General features: G+C 42.3%; 1 protein-coding gene across 3 annotated transcripts in view; it reads left to right on the forward strand.

Moving 5' to 3' along the window:
• BBS4 (Bardet-Biedl syndrome 4) overlaps positions 1-16,093 on the forward strand; it is a 93,556-nt gene that overhangs the window by 36,583 nt on the left and 40,880 nt on the right. For all 3 annotated transcript variants that reach the window (XM_025194913.1, XM_025194914.1, XM_025194912.1), the window contains exons 3-7: positions 1,863-1,942; positions 9,530-9,593; positions 11,328-11,439; positions 12,317-12,389; positions 13,430-13,483. In XM_025194913.1, the coding sequence (XP_025050698.1) occupies positions 1,863-1,942; positions 9,530-9,593; positions 11,328-11,439; positions 12,317-12,389; positions 13,430-13,483 (383 nt within the window). The remainder of the gene's footprint in view (positions 1-1,862; positions 1,943-9,529; positions 9,594-11,327; positions 11,440-12,316; positions 12,390-13,429; positions 13,484-16,093) is intronic.

Here is a 16,093-nt window from a genome sequence, read left to right on the forward strand (position 1 = left end):
ACATATTACAAAGCCTTAATCATAATCATCTGGTTATTACGAGGTATCACAACAGAACAGAATGGACTTTTGGATGCCTTTTTTGTACTTTATCATATATAGATTTCTTTTTCAAATTTAACTCTGAATTCCCTGGGCTTATAATGGGTTATAATTAAAGCATCTCCGTAATCTCTTTAAGTGTAAATTACTGATATCTACTCTTAACCTCAGCTCTTTCATTTGTCTGGCAGCATAAAAAAAGCAAATTAGCTTATACAAATTCTTTTAATTTTCAGTTATTTTAAGTGGTGTTTTTAATATTCAGAGAAATTTGTTATTTTAATCACTTTTTTTAGTCTTTGTCTAAGTGTACTCTTCATTGCTAAAACAATGTCATATAACAGTCAGCATTTTGACTGTTATACCATGGGGTGAGTGAAGAAATGTGTATTTACTACTAGTGGAAATTTATAGCCCTGACACTAGTAAAGTTCAAAGTTTCTAGGAGATGCTAATATTTTGTCCTTATATTGTCTTCTGACAGCACTCATTCCATTCATCTGCTGAGCTCCCTCTTTTCTCAGAGCTGATCTTGACCTGTGCCGAAGGCTGGTGGCAGCTAGTATGGACCATTTAAAATAATATCCTCATCTTTCTATGCTCTAGTTATTAAAGCCAAGTGTGCACCTCCATTTGACAGATATAGGAGATTGCTTGGGTCTGCACTGCACAGGGTGGGGGTGAGAAGGAAGGTGGCCTAATGGTATATCATAATAGCTTCTGCTGTTAGTGTTGCAACAGTCTTTGCCTTGCTTTGCTTCTGTGCTTCTGTCATAATATTGACTTGCAAACATATAGCATTTTTGCCAGTTGCTATGGTTACTTCTGGGCTACCAGCATCTGAGCTACAGAAATGAGTAACCAAGCAATACATTTTAAGTCCTAATGAAATGCACAGCAGTGTGTTAAACTTTTAAACCCAACATGAATATTACCAAGCAACATCCATTCGTGATTTACCATAATTGCTGCTGCAGGCTCCTTACAGTTGGTGTATGGGAACATATGTCTCTTCATCTATCACTACATCCAATAGACATTATCAGCTGCTGGCTTTGCTGTATCCCACACCTGTGATGGTTCAGAGGACTAAGTTTAGTCTCTGTAAATTATTTGTATTTTCTTGTGTGTCCAGAATGGCAATGTCTCTCTGTGTTTATTATCCATTTCTCTTTTCCGCCAGCCCTAGTGGCTTATCTGCTGTGTTGCACTTTTAAAGCGTGAACTGAACTTGTTCCCTAAGATGATTCTGCATATGTGGAAGCCTAAGCCCCATCAAACCAGCATTAATGTTCAGTTAAAACATATGAGCAGGTAAATGTGATGGCACTGCCTGCAGCAAGTCTGAATTGGTATTCTGTTTTCTGCTAAGGAGGCATAGTTAGTCTCTATGCTGAACAGAGTATTGCAGGGTTGGCCAAGTGTCATGGGCAGCTTGTGTGTGTGGCATGTGGCAGACCAGGGAGGGAGCAGGAAACACAGCAACAGGTAGGGTAGAGAGCAGAAAGCAGAGCCACAGATTGGGCAGGAAAATAATTCAGTACATCACGTGGGTGAAGATATAGGGCTTACTTTGTAGCATGGCTGTCAAGAAGGTTGGCCCCTGTGGTGTATTTCATCCATCAGTTCTGAACTCCTTCCCTTCTTGTGATGTAGTTTATGACATGTAAGGCCAAACTCCAGGCTTTGGGTAAAAATAATAATAGCACTTGCTAGTGCAGTTCCTTTTTCATTTGGGAATTTCCATGGCCTTATACAGAAGAGATCCTGCTGTATCATTTCTGATGGTTGTCTGTGTTCTGCCGATGTTTTTAATCCAGTGCCAGAGCTGCCAATATTGGAGAGAAGGAACTGGCTGATCCACCTGCACTATGTCCGCAAAGACTATGACGCATGTAAGGTAAGAGCTGTCTTGAAGGAATGGCAATAAGGAGTGTTGTATTGGTTTCATTGCTTAGTTCCTAAGCCTGATCTGCATTCTCTATTAGAGTTTAAACTTCCTCTTGCAAACACACCAGGCTCAAATCTTCTGCCAGTGTTAATCGGTGTAACTCTGTCCTTCGCTGGAGCAATGATAATTTAAACTAGCTGAGGTCTGGCCTACAGGGGTTAGTATTACTAAAGCCTAAGGGGGATAATGGTAGTTTCCATGTTAGTGTCTTAGGGAGAAAGTAGTATGTGTCCCAATCACATTCTTCCCTGATTTCCCCTGGGAGCCTGAAGACAGAGAGAGACCATAAGCAAAGCAAATGTGAAAAATGCTTTGCTCAACAACATTTACACCTTTATGTTTACAAATCTCTACAGCGTCAGGGGTTTCAGTGGGCTTTACTGATTGTGTGTCTTGGAAAATTCAAAAATTGGAGCAAATACAGGCCTCCATTGTTTTTGGTGACAAACAGGGTCTTCCCACTAGACAACAGCATAGTCTCCTCGTGATGTTTTAGAGACAGCATGAAAATAGTTCTGTAGAGCAAAACACTCCCACAAGAGAGTGTGAGGAAAGGTCTTGGCTTTGTGTGATTGAAATTCATTCCTTTTGCCCATGATACATTGCACCTTTTGATTTCTCTTGGGTTTAGTGAATAGCTTGAGCCTGTTCATCGTTGTAGAACTGTAATGGTAAGTGGACATAGAGTATAGCAAGTCATTTAAACAGTATGTTCTCTAGACAAGATTAACACAATCTATTAAAGGTGACTTGGAGAGGGACAAGGGGAGGGAAATTGGAGTAGCTTGTATGTTTCTATGATGTAAAATGAAGAACTGAAAAGATTGTTTTGTTGCCAGTCCTGTTGGTTCGTTTGGGTTGGTGTTTTTTGTTGTTTTTTTTTATATCAAGGAATATCTGGTCTCATCTCCTCTATCTTTGTTGGAGAACTTCTTGGATGACCAGTAAACATGGACCAGGAGTTTACTTGAGGGATCTGGGGTATTAAATCCTCGACAGAAACCTTTTCTCTCAAAGTTAAATGGATATAATAAACAAATGAAGTATTGAAGACAAATCTCTTCCTCATCTATTTATTCTGCTTGCGTTTCTTTAGTTTCTTATTATTAATTTATCAGTGCTCCAGTCAGACATGGAATGCCATGAGGCAGAAAAGAAATGAACTTCAAATATGAGAAACAAATAGGACAGTAACTTTATAAAGGCCTGAAGGAAGGAGGAATCGTTTTGGTCTCTCTCAGTCATAATAAAGAGCTAGAAAAGGAGGCCAAACCCAGGGAACCTAAGTGATTTTCTTTTCCTTGGCAAGTTAGCATTGAAACAGTAGTTCATAAACTGGTCTGTGAAGCTCCTGTGATCTTCAGAGCTCACAAAATAAAATAATTTTAGAATTAAATTAGCAGGGTTGGACCATAGCCTGTGCACACACACACGTGTGCGCGCGCACACGGTGATCTATAGAATCAAGTATTTGAAGAAATAGGCCCAGATCTTATTTTGCCTGTAAGGTGATTGAGACTTAGATGCTGCTCACCTTAAACCTATGCATCAAGGCGTGGGAGAGTGATTCTCCTCCATCTCCTATTCTTGGGCAGACTTAAGGGCAATCTAACGTTCTTCCATCACATAAGGATTCATCTCAATCCTGTTCATCAGGAGAAGAGGTGCCTTGGGGTTCTCCCTCACACAGGGTTGTCTACCGGGCTTTTTTTTTCTTTAACCAATGTCTGTCTAGTGCAGAATGCATTGAACAGTCCAAGGAATGAGCAAGAGATAGTAGGACTCTTTACATAATGGTTAGGGCACTCATGGTTGCCACGGAGGGCATCCAGGATTGTTTCTTGCTACCAGACCTGTTTTTCCCCCTTTAGCATCTAATGATCATTGGGTAGGATGGATAGCTAGCTCTTGGAGCAGAGAACAGCGGGCAGATCACTGTACTTTCTCTCCCAGATGACTGCCCTCCTCGTGGGCTGGCAGGGTTACACTCCCTCTTTCTCACTCACCTGAGCTCCTTGAATTCATTTCCACCTAATGGTCCAGCTTAAACGGGAGGGGTGGGAGATGGTCTCCACTCTGCCTAACTAGCAAGTATGGTGGTTTGGGCATTGTCCTGAGAAAGACACATGGGTTCATATCCCTTCAGGATGAGGTAGGCCTACAACCCAAACCTCCCCCTTCCTGGGTAAATGCTGTAACCATGCGACTGTTGCATAAAAGGTGGTCACCGTCACACTGCTCCCACTCTCGCCTTCATATCAGCATCCAGCAGTTGCCCTGTGTGTGACATCTTTTTTTCAGAGAAGGGATCTGGGGACATGCAGAGAATGTATGCATATTCCAGAAAGAACAAGATCCTGACAGAGCAGAAGTGCAGTGAGATGCCTGGGTGGCCATACTGGAATACCTCAGAGCAGGGAGCCAGGTCTAGTCGCATACAGGACTTCACAGGCTAACGTGGAGGAATCTAAGCATCTTAGTGGAGCTTTGGCAGTTGTACAGGCTAAATATGATCAGGTTTAGTGACTTGGATGTCTGAAATCTGCCTAAGTGCCACATAGGCGCCCTAGAGGTGGAATAGGATTTGGGATCTTAAAGAATTAGAGCAGGGGTGGGTGAAATATGGCCTGTGGGCCAGATCTGGCCCCCCAGGTGATTCCTTCCAACCCGCAGGGCCCCTCCGTAAGCCCTGGCTCTGCGGCTCTGATAGTTAAGCAACCACTCCACCCCCGCCTAGCCCGACGCACCCTACCCCAAGCCAGGGGACGCTAGACACAAGAAGCCTCTGCTTGGCAGAGGCTTTTCCTGGCCACCCTGGGGCTGTTTCTAGTCTCCCTGCCTACGAGCCTGAAAATGCAGGTGAAGGCCTCACCAGGCTGGGGCCAGGGACTCCTGTTGGGGGAAAGAGGGCGGGGAATGCAGGGAGCTGTGCACTTTGGGGTCAGGCTAGGCTGGCCCTGCACACTGGAGGAGTGCTGTGGGTGCTGAGCCCACTAATTTTTTTCAGTGGGTGCTTGAGCCCCAGAACACCCATGGAGTTGGTGCCTGTGGCTACAGGACTTAAAGAATTAGTTAAATTTGCCCTGTTGCCCTCTCTGGCACTAAGAAGCTAATATAGTGGGGGATGTGAAAATGTTGCACTTTCCATAATCAAAGAGTGGTATTTAGAAATAGCTGAGAGAGCTGTTTATGAACATCTACTACTAATTGAATGTGTAATGCCAAAATGAAGATGTATGGAAGGAATATGTTTAATTGACAGATCCAGATTTAAAGAGAAGAGAGGCCCGGAGTTTCTTTTAATTTCTTCTCTTCCCTCATCTTTGGTTTTCTTTCCTCTCAGATATTCAAATGAACCTCTTCTGTACATCCAAGCTAAAGTGAGAGTGTCCTCATTTAGGATCCTTCAATCATTTCATAAAGACTCTTTGCAATAAAGGCTCCCCTATACCCATAAGCCTATGAATGCTCATTTGTTTTATGAGCTAATTTTTTGGCTTATTTCCCGCCTTGTTTCCAATCTCCTCTTTCTCTCTCTCTTTCTCTTAGGCAAGGGCTGTTGGTGCTGTATACATCCTTTGCAGAAGTATCAGAGCGGCACCAGTTAACTTCCAGATTGGAAAAAGGCATTCCCACCTAACCTCCTCCTAGGTCCTCACCTCACCCATTCCAGTCTTCTCCCCTCTTCAAAAACCAGTTTGTGGCTGAGGGAGAAACCTCAGAGCCCTATTTCATTGATAATGAGTACAGCCAGTTCTTAGTCATAACCCCTGCCCTTCCAAAGACCACTCTGTCTAGTCTATCTTTGGTAATTCTTCATTCTGACCCAGGAGCAAAATATAGTAGATTATAGCAGCTGCAGATCATTTGGCAATTATTGTACATTTCTGCCTTCATCCCAGCCCTGCCCTATGTAGCCAAATAAAGGTCTGACACTTTTTTTTATCAGCTCCTTCCTCTCGTCTCTCTGACAAGTGTTATTTGTTCATTCTACTTTCACGGACTGTGTTGCAGCTGTCCCAGTTTAATTTATTTCTTCACAAAGAGCCTGGAGTAGAGGCCTTTGTCGGCACAGGAGGTTTTCAAAGGTTCCTTGTGGTGTTTTTCTTGAAGAATATCTAATTTTCTTTGGTCATGAGAATGAAGAGGGAAACACTGCAATACTGTGCTTGGATTTTACTGTTACTTTCCCGTTTGGATTAATTTTCTGCCCTCCTTCTCCTCCACCCCTACCCTCTAGCCCAGGAATTCTGCTGTGCAGTTACATGGACGTTTCTTATCATGAATGCCCTTCCTCTTTTGCTGCAAAAGAGTGATCAAAAATATAACTTTAAAACTTATATAGCCATATACTTTGCCTCTAGTTGCTTAGGGCTAGTCTTTTAACTGCAAAGATACTGTGTAATGGTGCTGGAGAACTACAGTCTGCAAAGAAGAACTGTGCTAATAAGAGAATTCGAGTATGGGCTGTTGCTACAACCACAGTTAAAATTCTGGCAGTTTATTATATAACACAGAACGAGTTTAGCTCCAATAATTCAATATGGCTTATATATGAATATTTATTTTAAAAGTCATTTTGCAGGGCTTGGTTTGTATGAATGTTGTTGTTTTATCATATGTGAAAGTCACTTAATGATACTTTTTCTGGTTTCATGAGCAAAACAGCAGCAGCAAAGGCAGTACAATAAGGCAGTTTATTGAATCCAAATTAAGACAGTAGAACCCTGTTTTACGCATATTCGATTTACCCAAGTCTCGCGTTTACGCACATTAATATTAGCACCTAAGCAGAAAAATACACCCTGAGATGCACGTCATTAGCGTATATACATGAGATGCACAGACTGAGTCAAGTGGAGTTATGCTCAGCTTGGGTTTCCAAGCAGGATTCTGGATTCAGGATTCAGCCTCAGTATCGCCATTGTGTTCAAGATGAGTGCTTCTAATACTGATTCTACAAGTGCTTCCACCTCTACAAGGAAAAGAAAAACTATAACTTTGGAAGAAAAACTTGAAGTTGTGAAGAGATACAAAAGAGGTGAGAAGACAAAGGAAGTGCTACAGGGCTCAGTGAGTCGACTCTCCGTACAATTAGGGACAATGCGGAGAAAATTAAGGAGTCCTGTAAGAGTGCTACACATTTATCTACTGCCCATGTTTCATTAACAAGGTTGGCCATCATGGAGAAAATGGAACGCATGTTGACAACATGGATTGAGCACCAGAATCAAGAACATGTGCTGCTTTCGACCCAGGTGATTCAGGCAAAGGCAAGCAGCATTTATGAAGTGTTAAAGTGTGATGATCCTGAAGCCAAGCCATTTAATGCAAGTGCCCCAGATGGTTCGATAGATTTAAAGCACGCCATGGATTTCATAATCTCAAACTGATGGGCGAAGCAGCAGCTGCTGATAAAAGTGCTGCAGATAAATTTCCTTCAATCCTACAGGCTGCCATTGAGGAAGGAAGCTATGATCTGAGGCAAGTTTTCAACTTGGATGAAACCGGTCTCTTCTGGAAACGGACGCTGAGTCGCATGTTAATCTCAATTGAGGAGAGAACAGCCCCAGGGTTCAAGGCTGCAAAGGATCTCTGCACACTGCTGCTCGGAGCAAACTCAGCTGGCGACTTCAAGCTCAAACCGTTGATGGTTTACCACGCTGAAAACCCTTGGGCGCTTAAGTGTTATGCAAAGGGGCACCTGCCTGTTTATTGGAGAGCCAACCAGAAAGGATGGGTTACTGGATCATTGTTTGAAGATTATTTTTCCAGTCTGCTGCATTTGGAATTGAGGGCTTACTGTGACAGGCAAAATCTGCCTTTCAAAGTTCTACTGCTTCTTGATAATGCTCCAGGACACCCCAAGCCTTGGCGACCTCAGTGAGAACATTAAGGTGCTGTTCTTGCCACCAAACACGTCGCTCATCCAGCCCATGGATGAGGGCGTTAATCGAGCTTTCAAGAGCTGTTGCCTACGGAGGACCTTCAAGAAGCTTATAAATGAGACAAAGTTAAAAGAAAAGGCAAACGTCGAAGAATTTTGGAAGGCATTTAACATCAAGATGACTATAGACATCATCGGAGATGCCTGGAATTATATTACGCAGCAGTGCCTTAATGGTGTCTGGAAAAGCCTGCTGTTGTGAATGATTTCTGAGGCATTGCTGCTGACGAATTTATCAGTGATGCGAGGCATGAGATTGTCGAGATGGCTAAGAGTGTGGGCTTTGAGCAGGTCGCCGAGGAAAACGGGGCTGAGCTGCTTAATTCCCATAGGGAGGAACTCTCAAATGAGGATCTTCTTGAGCTGGTTAGGGAGCACCATGAAGAAAAATGAGCCCATAGAAGAAAATTAAATGAAAGGCCCTCCCCCCGAGTTCTCACGATGAAAGGCATGGCTGATACGTTCAAACTTTTGGATGGTTATCTAGCCTTCTTTGATGAGAATGACCCCAATCATGAAAGAAGTGCTAAGGTTGCCAGGCTGATAAAGGAAGCCAGTGCCTGCTACATGGAGCTTTACAGGGAGAAGCAGCACTGCTTGGTGCAGTCTTCCTTGGACAAGTTCTTCAGGAAGCGGGACAGCACTATCTCGTCTCAATCAACCGACTCTCAGCCCTCCACTTCTGGGAGAGAGCCAGCCACTTCTGGGGGAAAGATATCACCACCATCTTTTGATGTGTTCAACCTGCATGAAGACTCGGTTCCCCATTGATGGATGGATTAAAGATTGTTGCGTGTCCATTTTGTACTCTTTTATTCTTTTACTTATAATGTAAATGAATAACTATGTTTACAATACGTTTTTGTAACATAATAAATAAAGTATTGGTTGAAAAAGGTTGTATTTGGTACCTTTGGTGTCATAAATGTGAAGTCCAAGGAACGCAACCCCTCACTTTTCTATTATTTCCTATGGGAAAATTCACCTCGAGTTGTGCAAATTCACGATACACAAGGTTTCTCAGGAACGCAATATACGTGTAAGTCGGGGTTCTACTGTAATTAAGATAATGGGCCTTGTGTAAGAAGCATTGGTGAAGTACAGTGTAGTTGAGCATAGTACGTGGAAAACATGCTTTCCGACTGGATTAAGGGAGTTATTTGGTCAGTCTGAAATAAACATCACTTTAAATATACAGTTTACTGAACTGTTAGTATATGAAGAGATTTTATTGTATACCTAAGAATATAAGTGCCATACTGGGTCAGACCAGTGGTCCATTGAGCCCAGTATTTTGTCTCTGATACTGGCAGAAACGGATGCTATAGATTCAGTACCCTTCCTGGCATCCATCATTTATTGGGTTCGAGATGCCAGAGGAAACATCTCCAACCATTCTGTTCAATAGCCATTAATAGACCTATCATTCATGACTTTATCCAGTCCTCTTTTGGCTGGCTATGTTTACAGGAAAGCTATAGTATTTTATTATTAGATCCCTTATGTCAGGGAGTAACTGTCCACTGTCCCACAGGCTCTTTGGTGATAGGACTGCCATTTGGCATAATGTTATCTCTTCACTATTTCAGATGATTATCAAAGAACAACTCCAGGAGAGTCATGGAATGTGTGAATACGCAGTCTACGTTCAAGGTATGCCAGATGAAGACTATGAAAAGAATCTGTTTGTCACCCTGAAATATGCTGCTGTCTTAAAATGCATTTGCTAGTGAAAAAAAATCTCACAAATACAAGTTCCATATGTGATCTCTAGCAGAGCTCATAAAACCGTGCTCGAGTACATAGGCTTGCGATAACTTCTGACATTTTTCTACTTGCTGGGTTTAATTTTGAAACTCAGGATTGTCAGTTTAGTGAACAGATTAAGGGTCTTTTTTTACCTCCTTGAGTATGAGGATTTTTTTGAGACCTGATATCTTCATATCCTCTTGAAAGTAATGATGCATACCCCTTTTTATAATTGTCCTGTGCATTTCACTGCATCCTCTGAAATGTGTTAAGAATGTTTGCCTCTGTTAGTTGTGTGCTTCTAGGTAACCAAGTAGGTCACAGTTTCTTTTAAGGACACCTTAATGTGAAAGGGTGAATGGCATCTGTCTGCACACAGTGGATGCAAAGTTAATACCATTTAAATCCTTCATGACATAGCTTTCTTCCAGTGGCTGCTGTGTTTGTTTGTACAATCCATCCATTACCAGTGCCTGTTCATTGCTGTGGAATGGCATGAAAATGAAAGCCATTATATAAAACTGATACCCCAAAAATGCAGTTAACATGACACATGTGCTACAATCTCACTGTTCACTCTGCTGTTTTGTTTAGAGACTGTCTGTATTACTGCTTGGGGCTGCTCACAGGTCTGTGCTTTAGCCCAAACTCCACTGGCTTCCCACATTACAAACCCCCAGAAATGGTCTAGCTTGTCTCAGAAGCTGTCCTGAGCATCAGGCCCCAAAGCTGATCTTCCTTCTAGCATGGTTTCCCCTGCCTTGTTCTGAGCAGACTATATCACACTCTGGCACTACCCCACACTACTCTCTCTACTGACTGTAATTAAAGCAAAACACAGAAGGACAGACAGTTCCTAGAAAAGCTCTATTTGAATTCATTCCCTTCTAAGAGTCTGTCCGCCCAGTACTTTTTCTCCATCTGTTTCCCACATCCCGTTGCAGCAAGATAATATGACAAGGAGGGACTTAACAGGGGAGCCTTTGTTTCACTTCTGAGAGAGGTGTAGACATACCCTTGTTAGTCTTGTCATGTTGGAGCATAAGGTTCTCTGGGCAGGGACTGTCTAGTACTCTATATTTGTAATGTACTTCATGCAAGAGAACCATTCTTGGTTGACCTTGGAGCACTACCCTAATAAATTACAGCTATTATAATTAATAACATTAACACACAGCTCCTGAGCACATGGCAGTCTGTGTTATGCAAAAGAGGAAGAGTGCAATATTATTTTTTTTCTGCAGAACTAGATCCTAAATTCTGAGAGTCCATGTGATATGTTGCAGAATGCAGGGATGGGGGAGAGCTGAAGTTCATCATCCAGCATCAGTGTTTGTAGTTAAACAATAGTACACAAGAGAGGGAAAAGGAATCTAGGCTTTCTGTTACTGAAGAAAGGTTCAGGCTACTACTTGGGGCTTTCTTTCTTCTAAAGTAGCCTTCAAACAACCAAAAAATCCTGTATGCACCTCAGTTTATTCCAAATATGAATTTCTGGCTACACTGCTGCAATAGAGGGGAAAACAGACTTCATATGATTTCAGTCTATTTATCCTTGCTTTACAGTGCAGGCCAGGGATGTAGCTTTCTCCTTCGTGGAGTACTAAACTAACATATGTTGCATATGTTGCTTTGCAGCTTTGATATTTCGCCTGGAAGGGAAAATCCAGGAATCTCTAGAACTCTTCCAGACGTGTTCCATTCTGAATCCTCAAAGTGCTGACAACCTCAAGCAGGTGGCACGATCACTGTGAGTGTCATTTACTTACTAATCTGGGAAGTGCCACCCAGGACATTGCAGGTTTTGTTTATCTTCCAGATGCAAAGTTGATACCATTTAAATCCCAAGTATGCTTCCTTCCTATCACCACTTGAGTTGGTTTTCCTGGGCAAGGACTTCTCATTAAATCAGAATCTCTGGCACAGAGCATCTGTCTAGTCATCACCATTGATGCACTTGGATCGTTTTTTCGTCTTGGTATTTTGAATGCTAAAGACAGAATATTAAATCCAGAGCTGTGAAATCAAGCTTGCACTATGCAGAGCCTTGTCTGGGGGTAGGTGGCAGGTTCAACTTTGGTCACTTGTGTCTCTTCCTGGGTCAAACACAGCACTGAAGAAGTAATATATCTGTATTCTTGGAATGGAGTGCTTTGTCTCTCTCAATGCAACCCTTCTGAGTAGCTAGGGAACAGTGCTGATACGCTGCCTATATCTATACCACCTTCCTAGTGCTGCCAGAGATGTCCACTTTTGAGTGCACCCCACCCACCTGCTGCCACCTGCATGTGCCACACCTGGAAATATGACCAGGAAGCTATTTTCACAACACCCCTAATGTCCACAGCTAAGCATGCTGGACACAGAAAGCTCGAGCTTTCTTGGTTTGGTCCATGCAGTTGGAAGTAAGTGGATGGGGTTTGCTTGAGAGTAGGTGCCCCAGTCACACCAGAGATACAGTATGGACATTCCCTTAGATTTTAAATTTCTTGGGACAAATCTGGCATGTTAGGCTATAAAGTAACTTACAGATCTGTGAAGCTGCATAAATATAATTTCTCCTTGGCAGGCATGTTGGAGGGAACATGTTCAGGGCAAAGAAACTAAAAGTTGATTTATTTTCATAGGTTTCTTTTGGGGAAACACAAAGCAGCCATTGAAGTGTACAATGAAGCAGCTAAACTGAATGAAAAGGACTGGGTAAGTCTAGGGCCTTTTTTCACATAGTTTATAGGAGTCTTGGGCACAAACCTAGACTCAAACAATGTGTGTGCGCTCTGCAGGGTATCAGACTTCAAATTAAACCCAGCTTAGCCTTTTAGTACATAATGAGCTAAATTGCTTCAAGGATAAACAAGGGAAATGACTGCCTAGGCTAAAAACCCTCCAGTACCACTGATCCCTTTGGTATCCAACTAGGGCAAAATAATATCTAAAAAAAAGTTGCTCCCAAAACAAGTGACAGGGATTGCACTGAGTATTTTCCATCTTGGCAAAAATCAGGCCTTCACAAAGAAGAAGAAAGGAGAGAGAAAAATGACTATGATGAAGGGCAATGACTGTAAAAGATGGAGCGAGATGAAGAAAGAATGAGGATATGTTGTACAGTGTCTTGTGAACAGCATTCTGTATGCAAATGCATACCTACAGAAGAAGTGGTGTGTTGCTGGCATAGGCTTCCTGTACGTGGTTTCACAAAGCAAGCTATGGCTAATCTGCCAGTTTAAAGTGTAGTGGGCCTGATTCCCTGCTCCCATCAACTTCAGCTAGGATTTTGGGAACTCATTACTTCTCAAAATCAGGCTCAGTACGTGGGTATATTTGGCACCACTCTCTTCTTCATCCCACTCCATGCTAAACAAAGAAGCAACCTTCTAGCAGATGGATCTCCTTTTCATTCAAGTTCCCCTTAATCAAGCAAACTTTCTGAGGCATGTGTTGGGCATAGTGTTAGCCCTTTGTTTACTGCATGTTTGGCAGGCTTGAAACAGGTCTTTTGTCCTTGTTTTTCTTGTGCTTTCATCTCTCTTGGGCTGTGCTGTTTACTTTAGGATAAAGTGTAAACTCAGATTCTTAAAATGACTGAAGTGTATTGATTTCTTTGAACTATAAAGCAAAAGAGGGCTTTATCTGATACAGGGAGATTCCATTCCAACCAAAGACAACTGCTGCTCATCTCTTTCTGCTTGTCCAGCACACAGTTCAACCTTATGCAACTTTTTCCTTTTTTTTCTCATTAGGAGATCAGCCACAATCTGGGTGTGTGCTACATGTACCTGAAGCATTTCAACAAGGTAATTAAGGTGCTTGCCCAAACAGTGAGGGGCATTGGCTGAGAATAACTGTTCACAAGCTAGTTTGAACTCTTGTCTAACAACCCACATGTCCTTTACAAATCATTCATCAGTAAAAAATCGCTCATTTAAAAGATATATTGCCAGCAAAGGGGATATAGAGTGAGGCTTGGAGTTGCCCAGTGGCTCATGATAGAAGTCTCCAAGACCCTACGTAGACTAGAGTTCATGGCCTTTTTTAATTCAAGAAGGTCAGTTAACTTGGTTTAACAAACAGGACTGTAAATGTAAATGCAGCAATCCCTGTCTCAGGCATCAGTGATTTAGTCTAAAGCATAGAATAAACATATGTTTATTGGCACACAAGTTTGCTGGGTGTCTCTGTTTGTATTTACAATACTGTGAACTAATTTGAACAAGTTGGCACTCAGTGACTCAACACAAGTCAAAAGGCCTGCTTTTAGAAGCTTTCTCACCCTTATTAGAGGACCATGCAGGGTCTGACTAGGCAGCTAACAGACCACACTCTAAACCCAAGAAGGTGCTTCTGTATTCCAGGCCTTTATAAAAGGAAATGCAGATACATTTCTAGTTTTAATGAGGCAATTATAACCCTTAGACTGTAGCTATTGCTTGTTGTCTTCCTGAAGCAAAAAAGATATGAATGGTCTAAGTGCCAAATCCTGGCCACCGCATTTAGCCCATGTCTTGGGGGAATTCTTCAAGTGCTGAGTGGGTTGGTTCACCACACAGGGCAGGAGACAGGATTTGGAAATCTCATGTAGGAGGCAGCAAGGAGCCATAAGTCCTCTCCATTACTGAGCAGACAAGATTGAGCGCAGAGTCACTATATGAAAGTTCACTGCTCCCTCTCCTCACACCATGCAAGGGGCTCACTGGGTGCAGAAACCACCCCCATGCTGTGTCTGGAGCAGCTCAGCTACTGTGAGGGGCAGGGATGGTGGATATATAGGCAGAGCTTTTGGTGCTTAGCAAGTAATAAAGAACTAAAGAACACCTTAGAAATTTGAAATTGGATTTGCTAACCTAACACCTGAGCATCCCATTTCCTGCTATTCAGTCAGGGCATAGACATACAATCAACTTATCTCTGGGAACAAGGGGTGGGACAGTTATAGCTATTCTGTAGTAACTACCTGTATATTGCTTTTACCCTAAGGTAAGTGAAAACGAAATTGCTGTAAATTATACCTCTTTCACTAAGGACTTAAGGTACTGTGCTTTAGCTGTCATTTATCTTGGGGTAAAGGCAGGCACAGGGGCAGTTAACATTGATCACTTGATGTGCAGTAAAGCTCCAACCCCTTTCACCCCACAGTAAATTGCTCATATGTCTAGATTACCCTTAGGTTTTACTGCCTGTTTGCTCATGATGAGAGCTGAGCTGCTTCTGTTGATTCTATGAGAAATACTTTTTAGCAGGAAAACAACAGCTTTCTAAAGGATGATTGGCTCCCAGTTTGATACTCCAGCTCTCTACTACTAAACATATAAGAATTTCCTTACAAATAAGTCCCTTGGGGAGAGAAAGTACTATCTGTCCTTTAACACGAGACCTCTAGTCCTCTTAAAACTCACTGTTTTATTAATCAATCTGAGCACCACACCAACAAGACTTCTGGCCTTTAGAGCTGAGAGGTCTCTGCAACTGTTAAGGTCAGTATCTCTGCTCATTTGCATTTAGGTCAGAGACTCTTAGTCTGTTCCTGTGAAGCTTTTGATTCTGCCCATTTCCCTGTTTAGGGGTATTATGATAAAGTAAGAATAAAATGCTTAGGAGAGAGGTTCATATTTGGGACTCTCCATTGTTGATAAAGATCCTGTATTCATATCAGGGCTGAGGGAAAATATGTACCTGAAACAGCCTTTGTAAAAAGGATCTTAAATTTGAGACCAACTAATGTCTTAAGTGTCCCATTAGTCTGAGAGAGGTATTGGCAGCCTCTGGGGAGTGCATGCTTCTTGTCTGCCATCACGTAGACACATAAAATATAATGAAACCCAGGGAGACCACTTGTTTTTTAACATTCACTGGTAATGAATATCCAGCACTGCATAATTCGTTTTCCATTTTCTTGCCTTGTCAGCATCTCTTACTTTAATGTGTCATATGCTAGAAAACTGCAAATGTTCATTGCCTTCCTGCTGGCTCAGCATGGAGAAGGAAGAGGAAGATGTAAGAGTAGCCCCAGTTTGGAAGTGTTTCCCTTTGGAGGGGATTTATGTGTCCATGACTAGAGCTGGTTCATTCTCTCAACATTTACATGGAAATCCTGGCTCCTCCGTGGGCTGAGCATTTTGGAGCGAAATGAGCTGGAAATGCATACATTAAACTAACAAACTTAACAGCCCCCAAGTGATCTCATTGTGTACGGGAACAGACTGGACTCTATTTCTCTTCCTTGATGGATCAGTTTGTTTTGCTGTAGTTTAAAGTGTTCTGCTTTGCATTCCTCCCTCCCTAAAAAATACATGACTCCTGGTGCAGAACTTATTTCCAGAATTGCCCCATAAGCTAAGTCTTTGTAATAAGATCAAGGCAGGTCGTGCAATGTGATCCCCTTTCCCTGAGGTGCTAGCCACATGTGC

This window comes from Alligator sinensis, unplaced genomic scaffold (genome assembly GCF_000455745.1).
Source record: "Alligator sinensis unplaced genomic scaffold, ASM45574v1 scaffold1992_1, whole genome shotgun sequence".
NCBI lineage: Eukaryota > Metazoa > Chordata > Crocodylia > Alligatoridae > Alligator > Alligator sinensis.